Source organism: Cryptomeria japonica, chromosome 4 (assembly GCF_030272615.1).
Source record: "Cryptomeria japonica chromosome 4, Sugi_1.0, whole genome shotgun sequence".
Lineage (NCBI taxonomy): Eukaryota > Viridiplantae > Streptophyta > Pinopsida > Cupressales > Cupressaceae > Cryptomeria > Cryptomeria japonica.
This window is the reverse complement of record NC_081408.1, coordinates 379,653,896-379,673,587: the sequence shown is the minus strand read 5'-3', so window position 1 is coordinate 379,673,587 and position 19,692 is coordinate 379,653,896. Positions and strand designations below refer to the sequence as shown.

Here is a 19,692-nt window from a genome sequence, read left to right as displayed (position 1 = left end):
TCAGTCTTATACACATTCATATTCTCTCCAACTCCTCAACCACCTTAAACCCTAGCAACAACATAAACTTTTGCTACAACCACATCAACAACCTAAAACCCTAGACATGATGTCCTTATAAAGGAATCTGATTTCATGTCGGTCCAATAGGATTACATAACAATTTCCTAGGTTCAATGAACCTGGACATAATTGGTACCACGACACAAAAAGCACCGTTTAGGTGTCGGCACCGTCAAACAATCGGTGGATGGTAACTCATCACAAAATGCCGGTTGGTAACTCATCAGAGAGTATTACCGGTTCATATAAAATGTCGGTTGTCGGTTTGACAAAAATGAAGACTGGTAAAAATGTGTTATGCCGCTTTAATCCCTCGTACCGCTTGGGATCCACGAACCGCTTGGGGTCAACATGCCGCTTCAGACCGGGAAACACATTCTACAAAACACCAATAGTCTAAAGACTATTATACAACATACCGGTTGGAACAAATGCCGGTTGTGCTCTAACTCATACATATAAAGGAGATCTCAATGCAAGTGTGTGTCCATCAATGACAATCACAACATAAACATAAAAAATGCCAACAATCTCCCCCTTTGGCATTGATGGCAACACTTAAGAAAATAAAATTTTGACATCTAAGTGTTTTACAACAAAATCATGCCATTAGCAAAATTGCTCCCCCTAAGCATATACACTATCCCTTTAACAATACAATGTATAACACTTTTGCATATAGAGCATAAACATTGAGATATTCAGAGCATATATCAAAATTTTCATTACCAGATACTTCTCCCAAATAGAATTCATCTCCGCCTTTGTCAACAATGACAAAGTACAGCTGAACAACCCTGTTTTCATTTGATATTAAAATAATAAAAGTTTATGACAATAAGGAATAATACTTGTCAAAACAGATTTATAGTCCTGCAAGAATTGTTTCATCGACAAAGACCAGGACTCAAGTAGGGAGGTGGCTACTTCTTTCTCTATCTGCATCTGGGAGACCTGTTCTTCCATGGCATCAATTGTGCTCATCTCCTCTGTAACTGTTAAGGCATTCAGGTTTAGATAGCACTTCTGAAGAATTTGCAATCGTGGGAGTAGAACCAGTTGTAGCTCCTGCAAATCTCTAGACCGGGTGCTGATCTCTTGCTCCATTTTTGCTGACTGGATGTGAAACCGGTGAACGGTTTGCCCATAAGTTGTAAAGGAATCATAAGGTGGCTTGAATGTGCTCATGTAGGACTGCAAGTCTGTTTGAAGCTTTTGCTTCTGAGCTAGCACATCATTATAGAACAGATGGGGTTGGCAGATCTTGCTGAGTAGCAAATTCCCCTCATCTAGAGCGTCCCTTATATCCTTTTGTTCTTTCTTTAGTTCAGACCGGAGCTCATTCAACTTCTTCACCAGAGCTATATTAAGAGCTTTTTGATGCTCCTTCTTGACATTTGCCTCTGCTGCCTCTTCTAGGCTCTGCACCTGATCATCGACGACTGTGCATAGGAGCTTAAGTTTAGCTAGTGATGAATCGGTGTTGGGAAGATTTGTACCAGGTATCAAACCGGTAAGAGTGTCCACAGCCGCTTGAATTACATCCTGCTCCTTCTTCCTTCGAATAATTTCAAGGCGCTCTTGAGCAACCTTGATGCTCTGCATTAGCTCCGTTTCACTTTCAGACTGGAGATCGATAGGACTGGTGAAATCAGCCGGTTTGGCTTGACTCCCGATTGCCTTCGGAGTCACCATCTGGGTGCTCTTCTCTGCTTCTCTTGCCTTGCCCTCTTCCACTTTCTTCTTCTCCACTTCTCTCCTCTTCTCCGCTTCCTTATCCTCCTTTGCTTTTTTCTTCTCTGCTTCTTTCCTTTTCTCCTCTTCTTTGTCCTCCTCTTCCTTCTTCCTTTTCTCTGCTTCTCTCCTCTTCTCCTCTTCTTTTTCTTCCTCTTCCTTCTTCTTCTTCTCTGCGTCCTTCCTGTTCTCCTCTTCCTTGTCTTCCTCTTCTTTCTTTTTCTTTTCATCTTCTTGCTTCTTTTTCTCTTCTTCATCCTTCTTCTTCTTCTCCTCTTCATCTTTCTTCTTCTTCTCTTCTTCATCCTTTTTCTTCTTCTCTTCTTCATCGTTTTTCCTCTGCTCAGCCTGTTCCTTTGTCACTTCTTGTCTGTCCTCGACTTGCTTATCAACCTGTTCAGCCTGTTGCTCTTGTCCTGTTGCCTTAGATGGTGTTTCCTGAGTAACATCTTCTACGTCCAGGGCATCGACATCAATAGTGTCGACCGGTTCATCAACCAGATTTCCTTCATCATCAAGTACTTCGTCCGGTTTGGATATAACCGGTTCTTTCTCAGCTTGCCGGTTGGCTTCAGCCACTAGATGCATCTTCAGAGCTTCTAGAGCACGAGTGTGTGTATCCTTGAGCACTTCCTTACCCTTCCCTTCCAGTAACAGGAGTCTTCTTCTTCTCATGAAGAAAAGACCTTTGTATTTGTTCATTACATCGAACAGTTCCGAATTTGATACATCAGGAAAATGTTCAGCAAAAACTTTTTCTCTCATTTCCTATCCCTGCTCTATGGCAATGCGCCATTTATTGTCTAAGGACTTATACAAAGAATCCGATGTTTCAGATCTAATTTCTGAAGGCGATCGGTCATTAACACATAAATATTGAATTATTTCCTTTTCAACCGCTTCCTTTTCATCATCATTAAAGTCATCAAAATACTCAATTAAATCATGTAGCAATTTTCTCCTAATATTCTTTATTGTTCTTTGACAATGTGTCAAAGGTTTATAGGAGGAGATATCAATATTTACCGGTGCAGATGATGCTGGTTCATTCTTTGTCTTCTTTCTTGTCTGTCTCGCCTTCTTGGGCTTCTCCTCAGACACAGTTTCCTCTGAGTCCGGTGTATTGCTTTTTGTCTTCCTTTTCCTCTCGAAGACTTTAGCCGGTGCTGCTTCTGGTTTCTTCTTGGCCGGTGATCGTTTGGTCACTTTTGGACTTGCTGTTGTAACCGGTGTTGATGCTGCAGGCACTGCCTTTGCCTTCTTCACTGCAGGTTCTTTTCCTTTCTTTGCAGAGGGTTCCTCGACCGGTGTAACCCTTTCTAGATAGGTTTCGGTCCTCTTTGCCTTAGGGTCAAGAGGTGAGGCAATAAGGGTAGAGGCATACCCTTCCAGCATATCGTACATCACCTTATAGCCCATTGGCTCCACTTCTTCCTGTCTGGGCTCAATAGCCTCCATTATGCATTTATCCACTTGGATGGTGAAACAGATATCGTCTTCATATTTCTTGACGATGTCACCTGATATCCTCATTCTTTGGCTCATTTTCCGTCTGAACTCATCAAAATACTTGTTCAGAACATCAGGGTAACCAGTTCCAATTGCTTGAATGCTTTCCTTGATTTGTTTGGTCACCGGTTGGTCAGCAAACCACTGGACATCTCCTACTCCTGGAAAGTAGCCTTGGAAATAGAAGAACAACCCAACCAGTAGTTGTCCAAACTTGAACCTTAGTGCATTATCCTGTTTGATCGACTTTAGATTCAACATGAGTTGTCTCTGCATACCAGTGCACAGGTCAAATGATGCATCCTCCTTTATCATCCGGTAAGTGGCATTTACTGCTGCAGCAGATACAGAGTTAATTCTGCTGGCAGAGAATGTCCGGTAGCCTATCACCATGCAGGCATACTTAACCAGATCATCCTTGATAGAGTTGACTGTCATGCCTCGTGAGTCGCTCACTGAACCGGTGAGCTTGGACATTTCAGTTTTGCTTACCATCCTTAGGGCTGGCACTTCCCCTGTGTTGTAGAAACCGGTGACTGCATGAATTGCCTGCGGCGGGATATCATGTGTTCTCTCCGGGTACATCTTGTCACCATGGACTCTGCTCAGAATGATCCTTATATGATCCTCTATGAAATCCTCCAAGAAGTAAACAACATTGTGGAGCTTCTTCTTCTCCAAAATATTATACTCCGGTTTGATCTTCTTATCCTTTCCACAAAATAAACCTAACTGAGAGTGGATAGCTAGAGACCCTAGGTCTTTAATCTTGCAATCTATGTAGTCAGAAATTCCCTCTTCTACTATCACACCAGCTAGAACTTGTGATAGGGCATTATACTTAGACTTTCGTTGAATAAAACTTGCAGACTCGACAGATGCACTAGAACTGGTATGAGATGCGGAAGCCATGATAGAAATTTTAAGAACTCGAGAAATACCTTTTGAAACACGTGAATTTAGGGCTTGCAAATTCTCCTTCACTTCACACTCCGTCGGTTGTTGAATCACCACTCTGTGTTCTCCAATTGACTGTTTGCAGTTTGAATTTGAATCTCCTTCGTGGTTTCTCAATTTCTCAAAATCTCAGCTCAAATCGCCTTTTCGTCGCTCTTCTCTTTGAAAAACTTTTCTTCGCTCGAAAACTGATAGTGAGAAATGATTTGAAAAATGCTTTTAAGCATATTCCTCACCTACCGTCATTAATGCTCCTCCATTAGGGCCTAAACCCTAATTTGCCTTTTTACCATTTTCGGTCTTATGCCAAACGACAGGTATCACATACCGGTTAAGGTCTTTTACCGATGTAAACCAGGGGTTCGAAACATTTCGCCGTTTGCTCCCCCTAAGCTTTTCTGAAGCTTAGTTTGCTGGTTCCGTGATTTCCACACTAGGTGCAAAAACCGGTTCCTCTTGTAACACCGTTGGTTTCTTCTTCCAAGTTTTGTTCATGTCCGCTTGAACAGTGTCAACATCAATGTTTCCTTCCGGAGTGACCGTTATATCATCAGATATGTTCTTTCTTGATGTACAAAATCTGGCAATGTGACCTGGTTTGTTGCAGTGATAGCAGACCAATCCAGGTGCTCTCCAAGGTCCATTGTTCATGTTTCCATTCTTCCTTCTGCATGTTGCAGCAGTGTGACCATGACCATGACAGACCATACAATTTGCTCTCCATCCGGTTGCCGCTTGATAGCCACCGCTTTTTTGCTGATGATTGAAGGCATTAAACCGGTTGTGATTCCGGTTCACAAAAGGTTCAGGACTAGCTCCTTGGGTCCTCTGAGGATATCTATCAATGTTGTTCATAACTGACCTGCATTCAGATGCTCTATGCCCATACTTGTTGCATGCATAACAGTTACCATTGAATCTATAGGATCTAGGCTTATCATTTAGGAAATAAGGAAAATTGTTGTAAGCCTTACTCCTACACACATTTGCAGTATGTCCTTCTTTAAGACAGTTGAAGCAAACAGGTTTAAACTTTTGCTTACCTTAATCCTTTGATGTCGGTTGTTTCTTTGACGTTCCAGCATTTGTACCAGAGGTTTCACCTTCCTCATGACCGGAATAACCAAGTCCATTGGTATTCTTGACCGGTTTGGCAGATTCAAGCTTTTGCTCTAGCTTGACAGTACTCTTGTTGAACTTAGCAAGTATTTCTTTTGACTCAGAGAGTTCTTTGGAAATAGCAGCATTTGTTTCCAACAGGTTTTCATTCTCAGAGATGGCAATGTTCAGTTCTCCTTGCATGTCTTCCTTTTCCACTTTGCTTGCATGGAGTTGAGCAGTTAGGGCACCGATCTCTTGTTTCAGCTTGGAGATCTCATGATCTCTTTCTTTCACCAGATCTTTAGCTTTCCTCCGGTTCTCAAGCTCTTGACACATCCGGATAGTCAGTCCTTCCAACTCCTTTCTCAAGTTGGAGTTTGATTCATTCAACTTATTTACTTCTGCAATTAGGGCTTCCATGTCTGCTTCATCTGAAGAACCATTTTCAGATAGCTCCATCAGTTTTTCGGCATGTTCTCTCCTTTTTGCTTGAGATGCCTTATATTTGACCATAAGATCATCATAGGCTTGCTCAGACTGAGTGAGCCGATGTGTAAGTTCCCTTATAGAGTATTCCCCCATATCTCTTTCCAAGTGGTTAAATTTATAGAAAGGTAGGCTCTAATACCAATTGATGAATACTAAGAGGGGGGGGTGAATTAGTATGCTAAAAATCTCTACACTTAAACACTTTGCAAGACTAATAGTAAACCGGTAAAACAATTTAGCAGACAAACCGGTTAACACACATGCAAATCAAATAGCTAATAATGCATTCACCCACAAAAGCAAAAACACCATAACACAAGAGATTTTGACGTGGAAACCCAAATGGGAAAAACCACGGTGAGATGGAACTCACAAGTAACTATCTGCAGAATAGGAACCAGACCGGTTAAGGTCTTACAATGTTCTTTACCAGAACAGATCCTGTTAGGAATCTCAATCTCTGTTAGGAGATAAGTCCGATTAAAGACTACTTTGCTAGAGGATTTTAGATCCACAGATGTGAACCACCTTGTTAGAGGATTTACAAAAGGCTTTTGGGCCTACCCGGTTAAGGGCTACAAACTTGTCAAAGATGTGAGTAATCAACAAGTGTTTGATCTAGCTAGTAGCACAGACTGCTCGGTTAGATCCTTGATAGCTCGTTCCTAATGCACTTCAGCATTACTTCAGTCTTATACACATTCATATTCTCTCCAACTCCTCAACCACCTTAAACCCTAGCAACAACATAAACTTTTGCTACAACCACATCAACAACCTAAAACCCTAGACATGATGTCCTTATAAAGGAATCTGATTTCATGTCAGTCCAAGAGGATTACATAACAATTTCCTAGGTTCAATGAACCTGGACATACTTGGTACCACGACACAGAAAGCACCGTTTAGGTGTCGGCACCGTCAAACAATCGATGGATGGTAACTCATCACAAAATGCCGGTTGGTAACTCATCACAGAGTATTACCGGTTCATATAAAATGCTGGTTGCCGGTTTGACAAAAATGAAGACTGGTAAAAATGTGTTATGCCGCTTTAATCCCTCGTACCACTTGGGATCCACGAACTGCTTGGGGTCAACATGCCGCTTCAAACCAGGAAACACATTCTACAAAACACCAATAGTCTAAAGACTATTATACAACATACCAGTTGGAACAAATGCCGGTTGTGCTCTAACTCATACATATAAAGGAGATCTCAATGCAAGTGTGTGTCCATCAATGACAATCACAACATAAACATCAAAAATGCCAACAGTGCCATCTTTATGGATAAAGGAATATTTCTTCGCCATCTTCTTTCTAGCAATTGCTCCTTTAGTTGACATCTACCACCTGATAACATGAAAAATTTCTAAGTTGGGGGTTTGATATTTGTTTCCAGCCTGGAATGCAAAGTTTGATGGAATTTCAAAGGATAATTCTGATTTAACTCATGAAATTCTAGAAATTGTAACTAAAAAACAGACTTAGTGAAATTTTGGAACTTGAGATTAAGTCTGATCTGCATAAGAGCGTAAAAAGCAAGATGGTCTTGATTAAAAATTGAAGAATCTTAAGTGAAAGTTCTCTTGCAAGTCTGTAAAATTAGAAATTCTGACTGAAAGTTGTCTTCAATCCTTAGAAAACCTTGAGAACTTTGATGAAATTCCTTAAATTACTTTAAGGAATTGCTTTCAACTTTGTCTCCAAGTGTAGAAATTGACCCAAAATTCTTCTAGAAGTTGTCTTGTACTCGCAATTTATTTCAAAATTTGCCTTGAAATTTTGAAAGAATTTTTTTTTCTAAGCTTCAAGTTTCAGCCTTGAGAAGTCACTTGTGAGAAATGAAATGCCGATGCTCATGCTTATAAAGAAGGCATACTCTTGTGTTTTCTTCTTGAAGTTTCCCTTCATGGCAAATTTTATCTAGATTTGAATTATTTCCAATCCATCAACACTAGCCAAATTTCATATTTTTCCAATCCATCAACACAGAGCCAAATTTTCGAATTTTTCTCCAATCCATCGACACTACCAATTTTTTTATTTTTTCTCCAATCCATCAACACTAGCTAAATTTCTTATTGTCACCTTGGGCAGACTTTGCTACTTGGACAAGGAATTTCCATGTTGCTAAGGCAGACTTCATGTGAACCTGTGGATTTTCCTCAATAGGGAGAGCGGACTTCATGGTTGGTTGAGGAATTTCCTTGATTCCTAGATGGACTTCATGTGTAACAAGGAATTTTTCATGGAAACTTGGAATTTTTTCAAGGAAACAAAAGGAATTTTTCCAAGGAAACAAGGAATTTTTCATGGAAACTTGGAATTCTTCCATGGAACAAGGAATTTTTTCAAGGAAACAAGAAATTTTTCCAAGGAATTTTTCGTACTTAGCCATTTTTCTTGTGATCTTCCATTAGCATTCCTAACAGTGAACTCTCTTGGCCTGACATTCCTTTTGACTCAGAAACTACCCATGATCCCGAAAAATGGAAAAAGCAACTTTCTATTTTTAGGGAAAAGCAAAACAAAAAACCAGGTTCCCGAATTGCCCCAAAATGCCAAAAACAAAACTTTCTATTTTTAGAAAAAGCAAAAAAAACAAATTTCCTAAAAATAGGAAGTCAGAATTGATCTCGGAAAATTGCGATTTTACTCCTTCGACTTGTATGAGCACATCGTAGCATCAAAACGTCCTTTTGATCATTCTTTCTCCTCATTGATTTGATGACTCCTCCAAATTTGAAAAAAAGACTTAACTCATTAAGACACCAAAACACTACCCTAAAAAGCAAAAACTGGGGATCCCCGTTTGCAATGGGGCGATGTGTGAAAACGTCACAACAGGATCCAAAACATCAAACTTTCTAAGCTCATGCTCAAAGTCAGCTGCAAATGGAGATAAATCAGATTTCCTCTCTAGAATAAAATCCACTTCACCAGTGCAAACTTGTATGACTTTACCATGCTCTGACTGAATGATTGCCTTTTTATTTTCAGATTTAACCTCATGCTTGGATTTAATCATTGTCCCACATAATCCTTTGATATGTGAGTCTCTCATTAGCTCGGTGAGTCCTTCTATCAACTCGGTAATTGTCTTACTGGAAGTATCCATCTATCCAATCACTATCATAACCCTTATAGGATGGCAGGAAAATTTTTCTTTGATATCACTGAAATATCCCACCCCCTTTTGTAATTTTCAAATTCATTGCAGAAAATTTGACTGGTTTTTTTCAAGGTTTTTGAGTTTCACAATGTTTCAATTTTTTGTTTGTTTTTTGAATTCTTTGATTGAAATATATGCTTTAATGAAAGGGAATTATTTGTTAACAAGAACGAATTCAAATTGCTCAATAAACTGCAAACTTCTAGCATTAATCAAGAACTATAACATACCATTTTCAAGTGTCCAACATCTAATCAATATTTCCAGAATTCTGTTTTTTATTTCTGATATAAACTGTCTTCAAACAGCAGCAATTACAATGGTAAATTGGAAAGAATCCAGCAAATCTAACCTTTTGATTTCACACATGGTGTTTGGTGAGAAACACCCAAACAAAAACGCCCTCCAATAAAACCTATTTGCTAATATTAATGTCTACAAATCATACACTAACTAGTACAGCCTGCTGCACTAAAAAACTCAAAACTGAAACCTTCCAAGAAAGCCCATGTCTTGCCTGCACTGTGATGATTAGCTAAAATATGATCAAAGAATGCCCTGCTTTTGTGTTCTAAATGGTACGGCTGGAAAGAAAGGCCCCAAATTGATAAATCAGTATATAAACCCTATCAAATCTGCCCTCCAGGCAACCTTGTTCACTCCTATAGCGTGTAAATACACTGTAGAAATAATTAATTGCTATGAAGCCCAGTGCAATCCCTATGTGAATTTGCCTGTATATTATGCCTTTGGGTGATCTTCCACACCTGCAGACATTCAAATCTATTAAGGATTTCATCTTCACAAATAATTCCTACCAAACCCTAGTTCTGAGAGTTTTGGAATACCAAAGATAAATTCTCCAAAATAATAACTTCTCATGTCCCAAAATGAATTCACTTTTCTAGGTCGCTCAAATTAGGGTTTCATATGGCAACTTTAATAATTTAATAAGTTGCATTTTATTTTATTTATTCATTCTCCATGTAGTCGCCCCATTGAGGCAAATATTTTGTGACTTTATAAAGTCACTTTATTTAAGTGTTATAAAATCACTTTATAACATTTATTATTAAATTTATTAAATTATTATAAAGTAATTTTATAATAAAGTACTTTATTTTATTTAATTAAAACATTAAAGTTAATACTTTAATATTTAATTTTTATTTTGAACCATCCACTTGACCTCTTCAACTGAAAACTGATGATGCACATGGCCTCCTGTGATGTCTATAAATAGCAAGCCAACTATCAATCTCATAAAAAATAGGAAACTGTCTTTGGACACTTGAAATGGCTCATCAAGCCCCCTGCAAGGTTCCACAAGCTCTAGGTAGTCAATAGCCAAATTACCAGTCCCCTAAAAAATAGGAACCCCTCCTAAAAAATAGGAAACTGACTTTGAGCTCCTGAAACGCCATACAAACCTCCAAAAAGGCCACATGATCCCTGAATGGACTCCTTATCCAATGTATTAGCCTACAGGAACCCTGTTGATAGGCTAATCCTGCTAAAAATATAACTACCTAAGGAGGGGTCATTACATATGATAATGCAAGTCATGTTGCAGGTTTGAAACATCACCATTGTAGATCCAAACAACCTCTTAAAGCCTCCTAAAACTCACTTGATGCAACCATGTTTGCCCCCAAACAATGCCAAGCAGCCTAAGATAGACTCAACAATACCAATCATTCTTAAAAATTTGCAAGTCCCCTTCAAGATTGAGGGACATCTGGGAGTCTCAGGGATGTCACAATGTCCCTTTTGGTGTTTCTGACACAAGAAACTTTTGAGAAATGTACCCTTGGTGAGGAAATGTCTTGGAGATGGTGGACGAAACTTGGTGGCGGTGGAGGGACGTTCCCTAGGCGTCCCCGCGTCTCAGGAACATCCTTGTCTTGGAAACGTTTGTATTTTCAAGGGGGACATGCTCCCATGGAACACTAATTACATCTCTAGTATATTTAGTAGGTTAACAATTTAATATGGTGTATGTTAGGCAATAATAATGTTAGTATAACATTGTTGGATGTGGTCATTTAGGTTGGTTGTGTGGGGGAATGCTTTCCCATAAGATAGTTGTAAGGTGGTTGATGGGAAGAAGCTTTTATAAAGACAATACAATCAATGTAAAAGTCTATCTCAATCAAAGCGGTCTCATATAGTTTTCTATTATCATTTTAGTGATATCATTGTGTGATCTAAATTCTTTATGTATGCTTACCATTTTCAATATCAATGTTATCCATGCAAAAAATATGTTTTGGTTTTGCTATATTTTGCCTCTGCAATTTTAGTATAATATCAAAGAAAAGAGATGTTTGGCTATAAAAGAAGATGGAGGAGGATTGTGACGTTAAAAAATTTCTTTGATTTTCCTTTGCTAGGAATCAGAGTAGGCTACCCAAACAATGTCCAAGTTGTTCAAAGGAAGCAGGTCTGATTTAAATAACAAGTGCAGATCTGATTGTGAAAGGTTGTGTCCCTTTCAAAGGGCAGAAATAATGAAGAGTTGAACTCTTTGAAAGGGTGCTAATGGTGAAAGGGTGTGTCTCTTGCCAAAGGGCATACATTATGAAGAGGTGTGACCTCTCCCTCACATTGAGAGATATATAGGAAAGGAATCAAAGGCCTCCAATGACGGCACCATCAATCAGATCAGATCAGAATTGTTATTAAGTTACAGGCAGTAACATCCTTGTTCTTGGTGGTATGCATGGGTATTATGGAAAAGAAAGGAAGAAGCATGCACAACAGAGATTATCGAATCACAAGAGAAATATAAATAACAACCTTCAAAAGAGGAGAAGCATCTTCAATAATCAGCGAACTGAAGGGATAAATAATAGTGGAACAACAAGACGTAATGTCCCCATAATTAATTTCCAGTTACAACACAACAAGAACCCGTTAAGGATGAGAAATGGAAACACAATAATACTCAAATTGTAACCCTTCCACTTTCTGGTCACCAAGAGCCCAATATGGGAAGGTGAAAGCATATGGCGTTGAGGGGATCGTTAGCTTCAAACAACAGGAAATATTACAATGCTTGAGCGGCAAGCCAACCCCTTCCGCTTATCCAACGGGTGATAGAAATGTTGATAACAACTTGGCGATAAACCAGCCAAGAACAAGCCAATAAACTGAAACAACAATCACTCAACCTCTTTTGCAACGGGAGGATTGGAAATGAAATAAACAATCTACTCTACTGCTTATGAAGCGGGAGGACAGTAATACAAATAAAGATATAGGCGGCAAGCCAGCTTCTTCCACTTTTTCAATGGGTCTTGTTGCACAATCTAGAAAATAGCTGTTAGTATTACTGACCAGCTTTTACAATGTAGTAATATGAATTATAGAGTAGAAATGATATTGTCCACTGCTGATAAGAATTTCTATGCTCACCACACTCTGCAAACTCAAACATAGCCCAAGATAATACCCAAACTGCAAACTCCAATTCTGAAATATAATTCCTAGCAAGCATAACGCACCCAAACAGCCACAACAAACCCCACAGAAACGCTCACTACTTCATTGAAACAACACAGAATGACCCAAGAATAGGAACAAACAAATGCCAAAGGGAAGGCTACTAGACCAGGACCACAAAACCGCCACAAAAACACCTAAACAAATCTGCACGCAACCCGAGGCAGCCCTAGCATGGTACAGCCAAGCATGGGGACAATTTTGCAATATAAAATCCAAATGACCAAACTAAACTCTGCAAATTGGAAGGAAATATCACCTAGGGTCTAGAAAGATTTAGAGAAAATACCCAGAACGAACAGATGAACACACAGAGACTAGTGAAGATTAACCTTCTTCTCCACACCCCACGACCAGCAACCTGGACACTCAAAAAACACTCCGCAACATTATCTTCAATCCACTCCTCTGAATGAAGAGCAGTCTCTAGCTTGACTAGTTGTTGTATTGCAAGCAAGAAATCAAGCTATGGCTAGGAGGTAAGCGTTCCCCGAAGCTTTCACTTTGCATTTTGGCAGCATTTCGTTATGATTTGTTCAAAAGATCCCCAATGAGAGTTCCAACACTCATATTAATAGATTCTGGAGGCTCAAATCCAAACCCAAATGGCGCCCAAACTCCATTCACTTCATTTCATGTTCCCTTCTAGACTTGGCACCCAACTTCATGTCTCCTAGGCATAGTTTTTTAATTGTCTCAATGTTATAAAATATCAACATTATAAAGCATGAATAATACTGATTCTTGGTGCCACCTGACTTACGGGAAAATGAGACTTAGGATAAAATAATATTTTCTCCCTTCATAAGTTGTCCATCCATAAAATAATCAAATATTAAAATCTCATGCCTAAGGTATTAATATATTAAAAAATACCTTCTCAAATATTGATTATTGCCAAATTGGGTCGGGAACTGAAGTATTGGAAATCACCAAACTAAACTGGGTTGGGGCACTGAATTGAACTGCTAAAAGTAGCACTATCGGATATAGTACTTACTAAAAATAGTAAGTCCTGAAAACATCTCCAAAAAGATTGCTCTTCGAACCCTATGGATGAACTCTGAAAATCTAGAAAAACCCGGAAATCTTGACGGCTGCCACCAACTTACTAAAAATAGTAAGTTCGGAAAACTTCTCTAAACTGAATGCATGTCACACCCCTACAAAGCTCTCAGAAAACCCAGAAGGAATCCACAGTCCGAATTGTAAAATTTTAATTAGTCAATCATCAAACAGCTCCCGCAAACCTCCACAAAAGTTGGAAACCCTAATATTTGCTTCCAGTTAGCCTACGGGTCTCCGAAATAGGCTAATGGCCAACTGAACTTCTCACCATTGAGAAGGGGGCATTACAATATATATATATATATATATATATATATATATATATATATATATATATATATATATATATATATATATATATATATATATATATATATATATATAACAGACTGCTACATTAGGCAAACTGTGAGAAATTAGAAATATAAAGGACCAGCCAGCATTACAACCATATTATCAGTTAATGCAGATCTGGTATGATCTTCCCTATTCATGACTTTATAGCATAATAGACTATAATTGTAGATTGAATGTCTATTAAGATCAGACAATACCTTGTGGCTAATTATATCGGGCATATCATTCTTGGTAATAAACAATACAATAAAAATTTATTTCTAATTACTTAATTATGAATGACATCTGTAATTCTTATTATATCTGGTATAAGGAACAATCAATGATGGACAATTATACATATTGAGCGAACTGCCATGATAGTAATATAAGGAAGTACAAGGAGGGAGAACGGTGATGAGGTCCTCTAGGTACACCACCTCATGGCAGTTGATTGATGGTCCCATGAGGCCAAGGGGGTGTAGACAAAGTCCACCACTCTTGGACTTAGAGGGGAAGGACATTCACAACACCCTATTGCATCTTTCCAAACACTATCATGGTTGATTATTGAATAAAGGGAATTCTAACCACAAGAGAAGGATAAGGATGGAAGTGATGAAGGGGAACGATGATAGGATACCTCACTAGGTAGACCACCTCATGGTAGTTGACTGATGGTCCCATGAGGCCAAGGGGGCTCTGGCTCTCACTCCGCTCTTGGGCCTAGGGTAGAGGGTCTCTTGGACACCTTATTGTTCCTCCTTACACTCACTTTCTTATGATTGAGTTTCAATAAGGAATTAGACAAAAACTGTGGTTACGTAAATGTTTCTAACCCTAAGTATACAGAATTTATGCTTAATTGTCTTTCTTAGAAGATTTATATTGTCAATTATATGCATTTCAATGGTTTCCTAACCTATTGTAGGATCTCAATCAGGTATGCATCCTGTTCCATTTAATGTTATACATGGAAATGGTGATTTAGGGCAAAAATTAGGGTTTTTTACTAAAAAGGGACATTACATTGGTTTGCAGGGAATAATTTAAAGTAAGTTTGAAGTTGATTTGGTGTTCATAGGTTTAAATCTCACAAATGTCATTATTATTTTTTTTATAAATGAGGAGTTATAAGGACATTTTGTTTACACATTTACAGGCCACATTGTAAAAGGTGTATTATTAGCTGAGTTTGACATCTTGTAATGAAACTTTTATTATGTCACTCTATGCTTGTACTTTTGGTCCATCTGTTAATGTTTTAATTTACACCTTTTAGTGTGACATAAAATGGAACAAATGGGTAGTTGAAATTTATTTTTGAATTCGAAGGGAAAACTTTCTATAAAAAATTCCTAACCTAATCTAAACAACACCTTTTTGGTATTTACAATTTGTACAATGTTTTCAAGGTGGTTCATGCTAATGTAGAATAAAACAAAAGGCATGCCTTTTTGGATTTTCTTAAGGCAAAAGGTTGGAGACTTTGCAACTCGGAACAAAAGATTTTGATTGAAAGAAAACCTTGCATTCACTACACTAAAAGCAGGTATAAACATAAGGACAATAATGCTTTGGTAAATTAAATTAAAGGACTGCTACAAAGCCACAATCTCCAACTTCGAGCAAACATACAATAAAAAACTTGAAAATTTGCTTAAGTAATTTGACTAAGCTGGATTATAAAGCAAAGTATTATATCTTTTCTGGGTATTGTGATGGTATATATTTTTTCAATCTTTAGAAGCCAGCATTGCAAGCTTGCATTAGCATTGCTTTTCTTTGCAAGGTTTATATCTTTTGGTATATATCTTTCTGCTATATCTAAGCTTGCATTAGCATTGCTTTTCTTTGCAAAGTTTATCAGTATAACTTCTCTTCATAACCAATGCATTTATTTGTTCATCTTGTTATCATACTGTGATTTCCAGTCATTACATATTGGAAATTCCAGTTTATGGTGTTGTTTCCCTTATCATGCTTGGGAACAAGAGATGATGCTATTGCTTTACTTGAATGAGTATATATCATCAAATGCTTTCCATAATAGCATAAAGTAGCAGTGAATTTCCATGTTGTGGTCCGTAGTCCTTGATTTTTTGGTTCTTTCTTTGGTAGCAGCATCGTGGGTTGGTTATTTTTGCATCATCGAAGAGATAAATGGTAGATGACTCTCTTTTTACAGCATTTTCAGACAGGGATAGTTCTAGTAGACTCCTTCAAATAAGGTAGCTTTACGATTTGCAAGCTCATCTTCAAGATATAATACTAGTACTGCACATCTTTGTATTGGGACAACATGCTCAAATATTAAAGGTGGACTTTCCATGGGCAAGAATATAATAGGCATGGTATAAAGCTGTTGGATGACAGTATAAATGTAATGCATTACTTCCTTCTGGAGAATGCAGAATCTTGAATGGATTAGTTGGAACTGTATAAATGTAGTAGCGCCATTCCAATGATTAGACAAATACACAATTGTATTTGCCATAATTTTTTCCATATTCAAGAGACTAAGATAAGGACATCCCATAACTTCTTTACTACAAATTGGGAGATGAGGAATCTTGTTATGGGATGTTGTCCCCTGTTGTCCTATCCCCTGTGATATCTTGTGTTTTCTTAGAAAATTACCACTGTCCTTCAGTTGTGGCAATATCATCTTTCCAACAGAGTTCATTTCCTCACATCTGATACAACCTAGTGGCACACTTCAAGTTCAGCTAGAAAAACAATGTCTTGTGTTGTCTTAGAAAATTGCTGCTGTCCTTCAGTCGTGGCAATTTCATCCTTCCAACAGAGTTCAATTCCTCACATCTGATACAACCTAGTGGTACACCTCAAGTTCAACTAATAAAACAATTGATAGATGACTTTGTGATTTACATAATTTCTGAATCTATTTTGCTATTGACTGGTTAGGATTCTAGTGCCCATGAATATACGTTTTCTACTTTTCCTTTTAATCTAGATTCTAAACTAGTACAAGGTCTTAAAAACTTGTTAATTCAATGTGTTAGTAGATCTTAATCTTTGATAGGTCCAGAAGGCTGATTGTAGTTTTTCTTGTTGGTAATTGGCAGATGTACGCATCACAATATTTTGTGCAGATTTCGGAGCTTTTGAAGAGGCTTCCGCGTGTGATTCTTTTGCTTTTGAAGACAAATGACTGCTTACGTGCTGTAGATCATGCCTTGGTATTTCTTCTCTCCATGTGTAAACATAATTAAAATTGCACTCCATTGGTAGGCACATAGGAGTGCTTTTCGATGCATTGCCATGCCATGTATAATTGAAGCATCATCTACATATACTGCTTTTGTTTGTTTTATTTCTAAGTAATTTTGAAAGGTAATGAAGAAAAATTGTATGACAGGCTATATAGAATTGGATATGTTTAAATATGCTGCTTATGTTTGTCTTGTTTCTAAGTAATTTGAAAGACAATGAAGAAAAAGTGTTTGACAGACTAGTATAGAATTGGATCAATCGGAGATCTTGAGTTGCAGATTTCAAAAAGAAAAACTAGATTTTCTGTGAAATACAACAATCTTGCATGAATATCCAAAATATTTTTTTTGGATCCTTTTTTTTTTGGTTTAAAATTATGTTTTAAGTTATGATAAAATGTGCATTAAAGAGTTTGACGGACTGTTATAGAATTGAACATGTTTGAATGTTAACTAAAAAGGTTTTTTCAAAGTGAACGGTATGGATGTTAAGTTGCAGTTTTTATAAAGAATAACAAGAGTGTTCTGTGAAATACAACAATCTTGGACGAATTTAAACAAATTGATCTTAAAATCTTTATTTTTTTAGTTTGAAAGCGTTTTTAAATTTTGGAAAATGTGCAACAAGGACATATGACATTTGAACACTACAAGAAGTTTATCAGGTGCCTGCCCAATTAAGAATCATCAAAGGAGGGCTTCCCAACACAGAAAGTTCAACTTTAGTTGTTTATCTTCCTATTGATCGAAATTTTTCCCTAGAGGCTGTTAATATTTGTTTTTGGACATGCAGGGAGCATCTGTGAACACATATACCATCATTGGAAGGGTGTCATCAGCAGCAGTTGCAGAGATGGAGCTATTACAAGAGGATTCCATTCTGTCAAGATTGAACTTCTATTTAATGATGCTGGAAGTGGAAGTTCGCCTTCTTTTTCTACGTGTTGCTTCTTGGCTAGTAAATATTGAAAGATTTTTCAGGTCATTTGACTTAAGTTCAAGGTCCAGGAAACAAGTGTTGTAGTATAACCATCCGTAGTAAATTCTTTTATTTGTGGGGACTTGATTCTTTCCATTGGCCTACATGGATCAATTTTTCTGTAGGATTCAAAGTTGTACCATCTATTTCTTGTCTCTTTGTTGCCATTCATTTCACGAGTTCCCACAATTTGCTGACCCGAGGAGCATGCTTATTGTCCGAAGTGTCCAACTTTGAATATCATATCCACAAAAGTCATTTTGAATAATTTGTGCCCCATAATTGCTGGTTTTAAATTAGCTAGGTATTAAGACCTAGCTACGCCTTTAACTATGCAAAGTCCCTAATTTCTTGTAAAAACAGCATTGGCAATTCAATGTTTATGATTATAGAAGCTGATGGACGATTGGATTATACTGCACGTGTACTCAATTGTGAAGGAAAATTCTGTTATTTATGGATAAATGCCACGTGCGGGTCTGGCCTTCAGTAAGTATTAATGTATAATAAAAATCTCATATTCTGGATTGACTTGCTTAGCTGGCTCTCAAGTAGTATAAACGACTAACTAGAGAGTGATAAGGAGATTTAGTCAAAGTTATTTATATTTCATATTTTTATATTAAAAAGAAGAAACAAAGAAAGTTTTTTTTTAAAAAAAAAAATAAACGTGGGAAGGGGAAGGAGGAGATATGGGCCACATCCACTCATATAAGTTACCAAATATTTTCAGAAAAATCACAAGGATCGAAAAAATGATGTTTCAGAGCTTCAGTTATTATTAGTCCCATAGCATTCAAATGAAATGATTAAATCTTACAAAAGATGGATGTTGTAGAAAACAAGAGAAAAAGAGACTTATAAAAACATTTAGGTACAACAGAAAATAAATGACAAAGAACACGAGGAGCTCAAAAAATGAACTGAATCACATAAAAATGAAGGTAATAGATAAGAAGGGATACACCCAAAGCAAGTAAACTTTAACCATTGCTATTATATTCAAGTACAGGTGTAAATAGCCATTTGAGGAAGTGAAGATTATAGTAGAAGTCGATTATAAGAAAAGATGTGGCATGCATCAATGGGTGGAGGTGGAAAAGAAACATGGGAATCCACAACCACAACCACAACCACATGACTAATGTAAAATCTAATACTGTTCTCACTATTTCAAGAGGCGTATTTGTGGTATCACAAATTGGGTAAAAAAAAATTGATATGATACAGGCGTTGCAAAAGAAATATATTTGAAAAAATATTCTTTAATGGTTATTGCAAAAGAAATATATTTGAAAAAATACTCTTTAATGGTTATTGCAAAATAAATATATTTGAAAAAATACTCGTTAATGGTTATTGCAAAATAAATATATTTGAAAAAATACTCTTTAATGGTTAACATTTTATAATGCCATCAAAAGGCATATACAATTGCATGTGTTGTGCATTGAGTAAACACAACGTCATGTTTGAATAATTTCAAAGGCCAAGCGTATTATACCAAAAATCACTCAGATGTTTCTATGCATATGCAT

At 37.3% G+C, this 19,692-nt stretch overlaps 1 protein-coding gene across 1 annotated transcript in view; it reads left to right on the top strand.

Annotated features, from left to right (window-relative positions):
- Positions 1-18,568, top strand: part of LOC131047610 (putative ABC1 protein At2g40090) — a 224,781-nt gene extending 206,213 nt beyond the window's left edge. The window contains exons 11-12 of the mRNA XM_057981401.2: positions 17,029-17,142; positions 17,969-18,568. Coding sequence (XP_057837384.1) covers positions 17,029-17,142; positions 17,969-18,199 — 345 coding nt within the window. The 3' untranslated portion in view covers positions 18,200-18,568. The remainder of the gene's footprint in view (positions 1-17,028; positions 17,143-17,968) is intronic.
- The last annotated feature ends 1,124 nt before the right edge of the window (positions 18,569-19,692 follow it).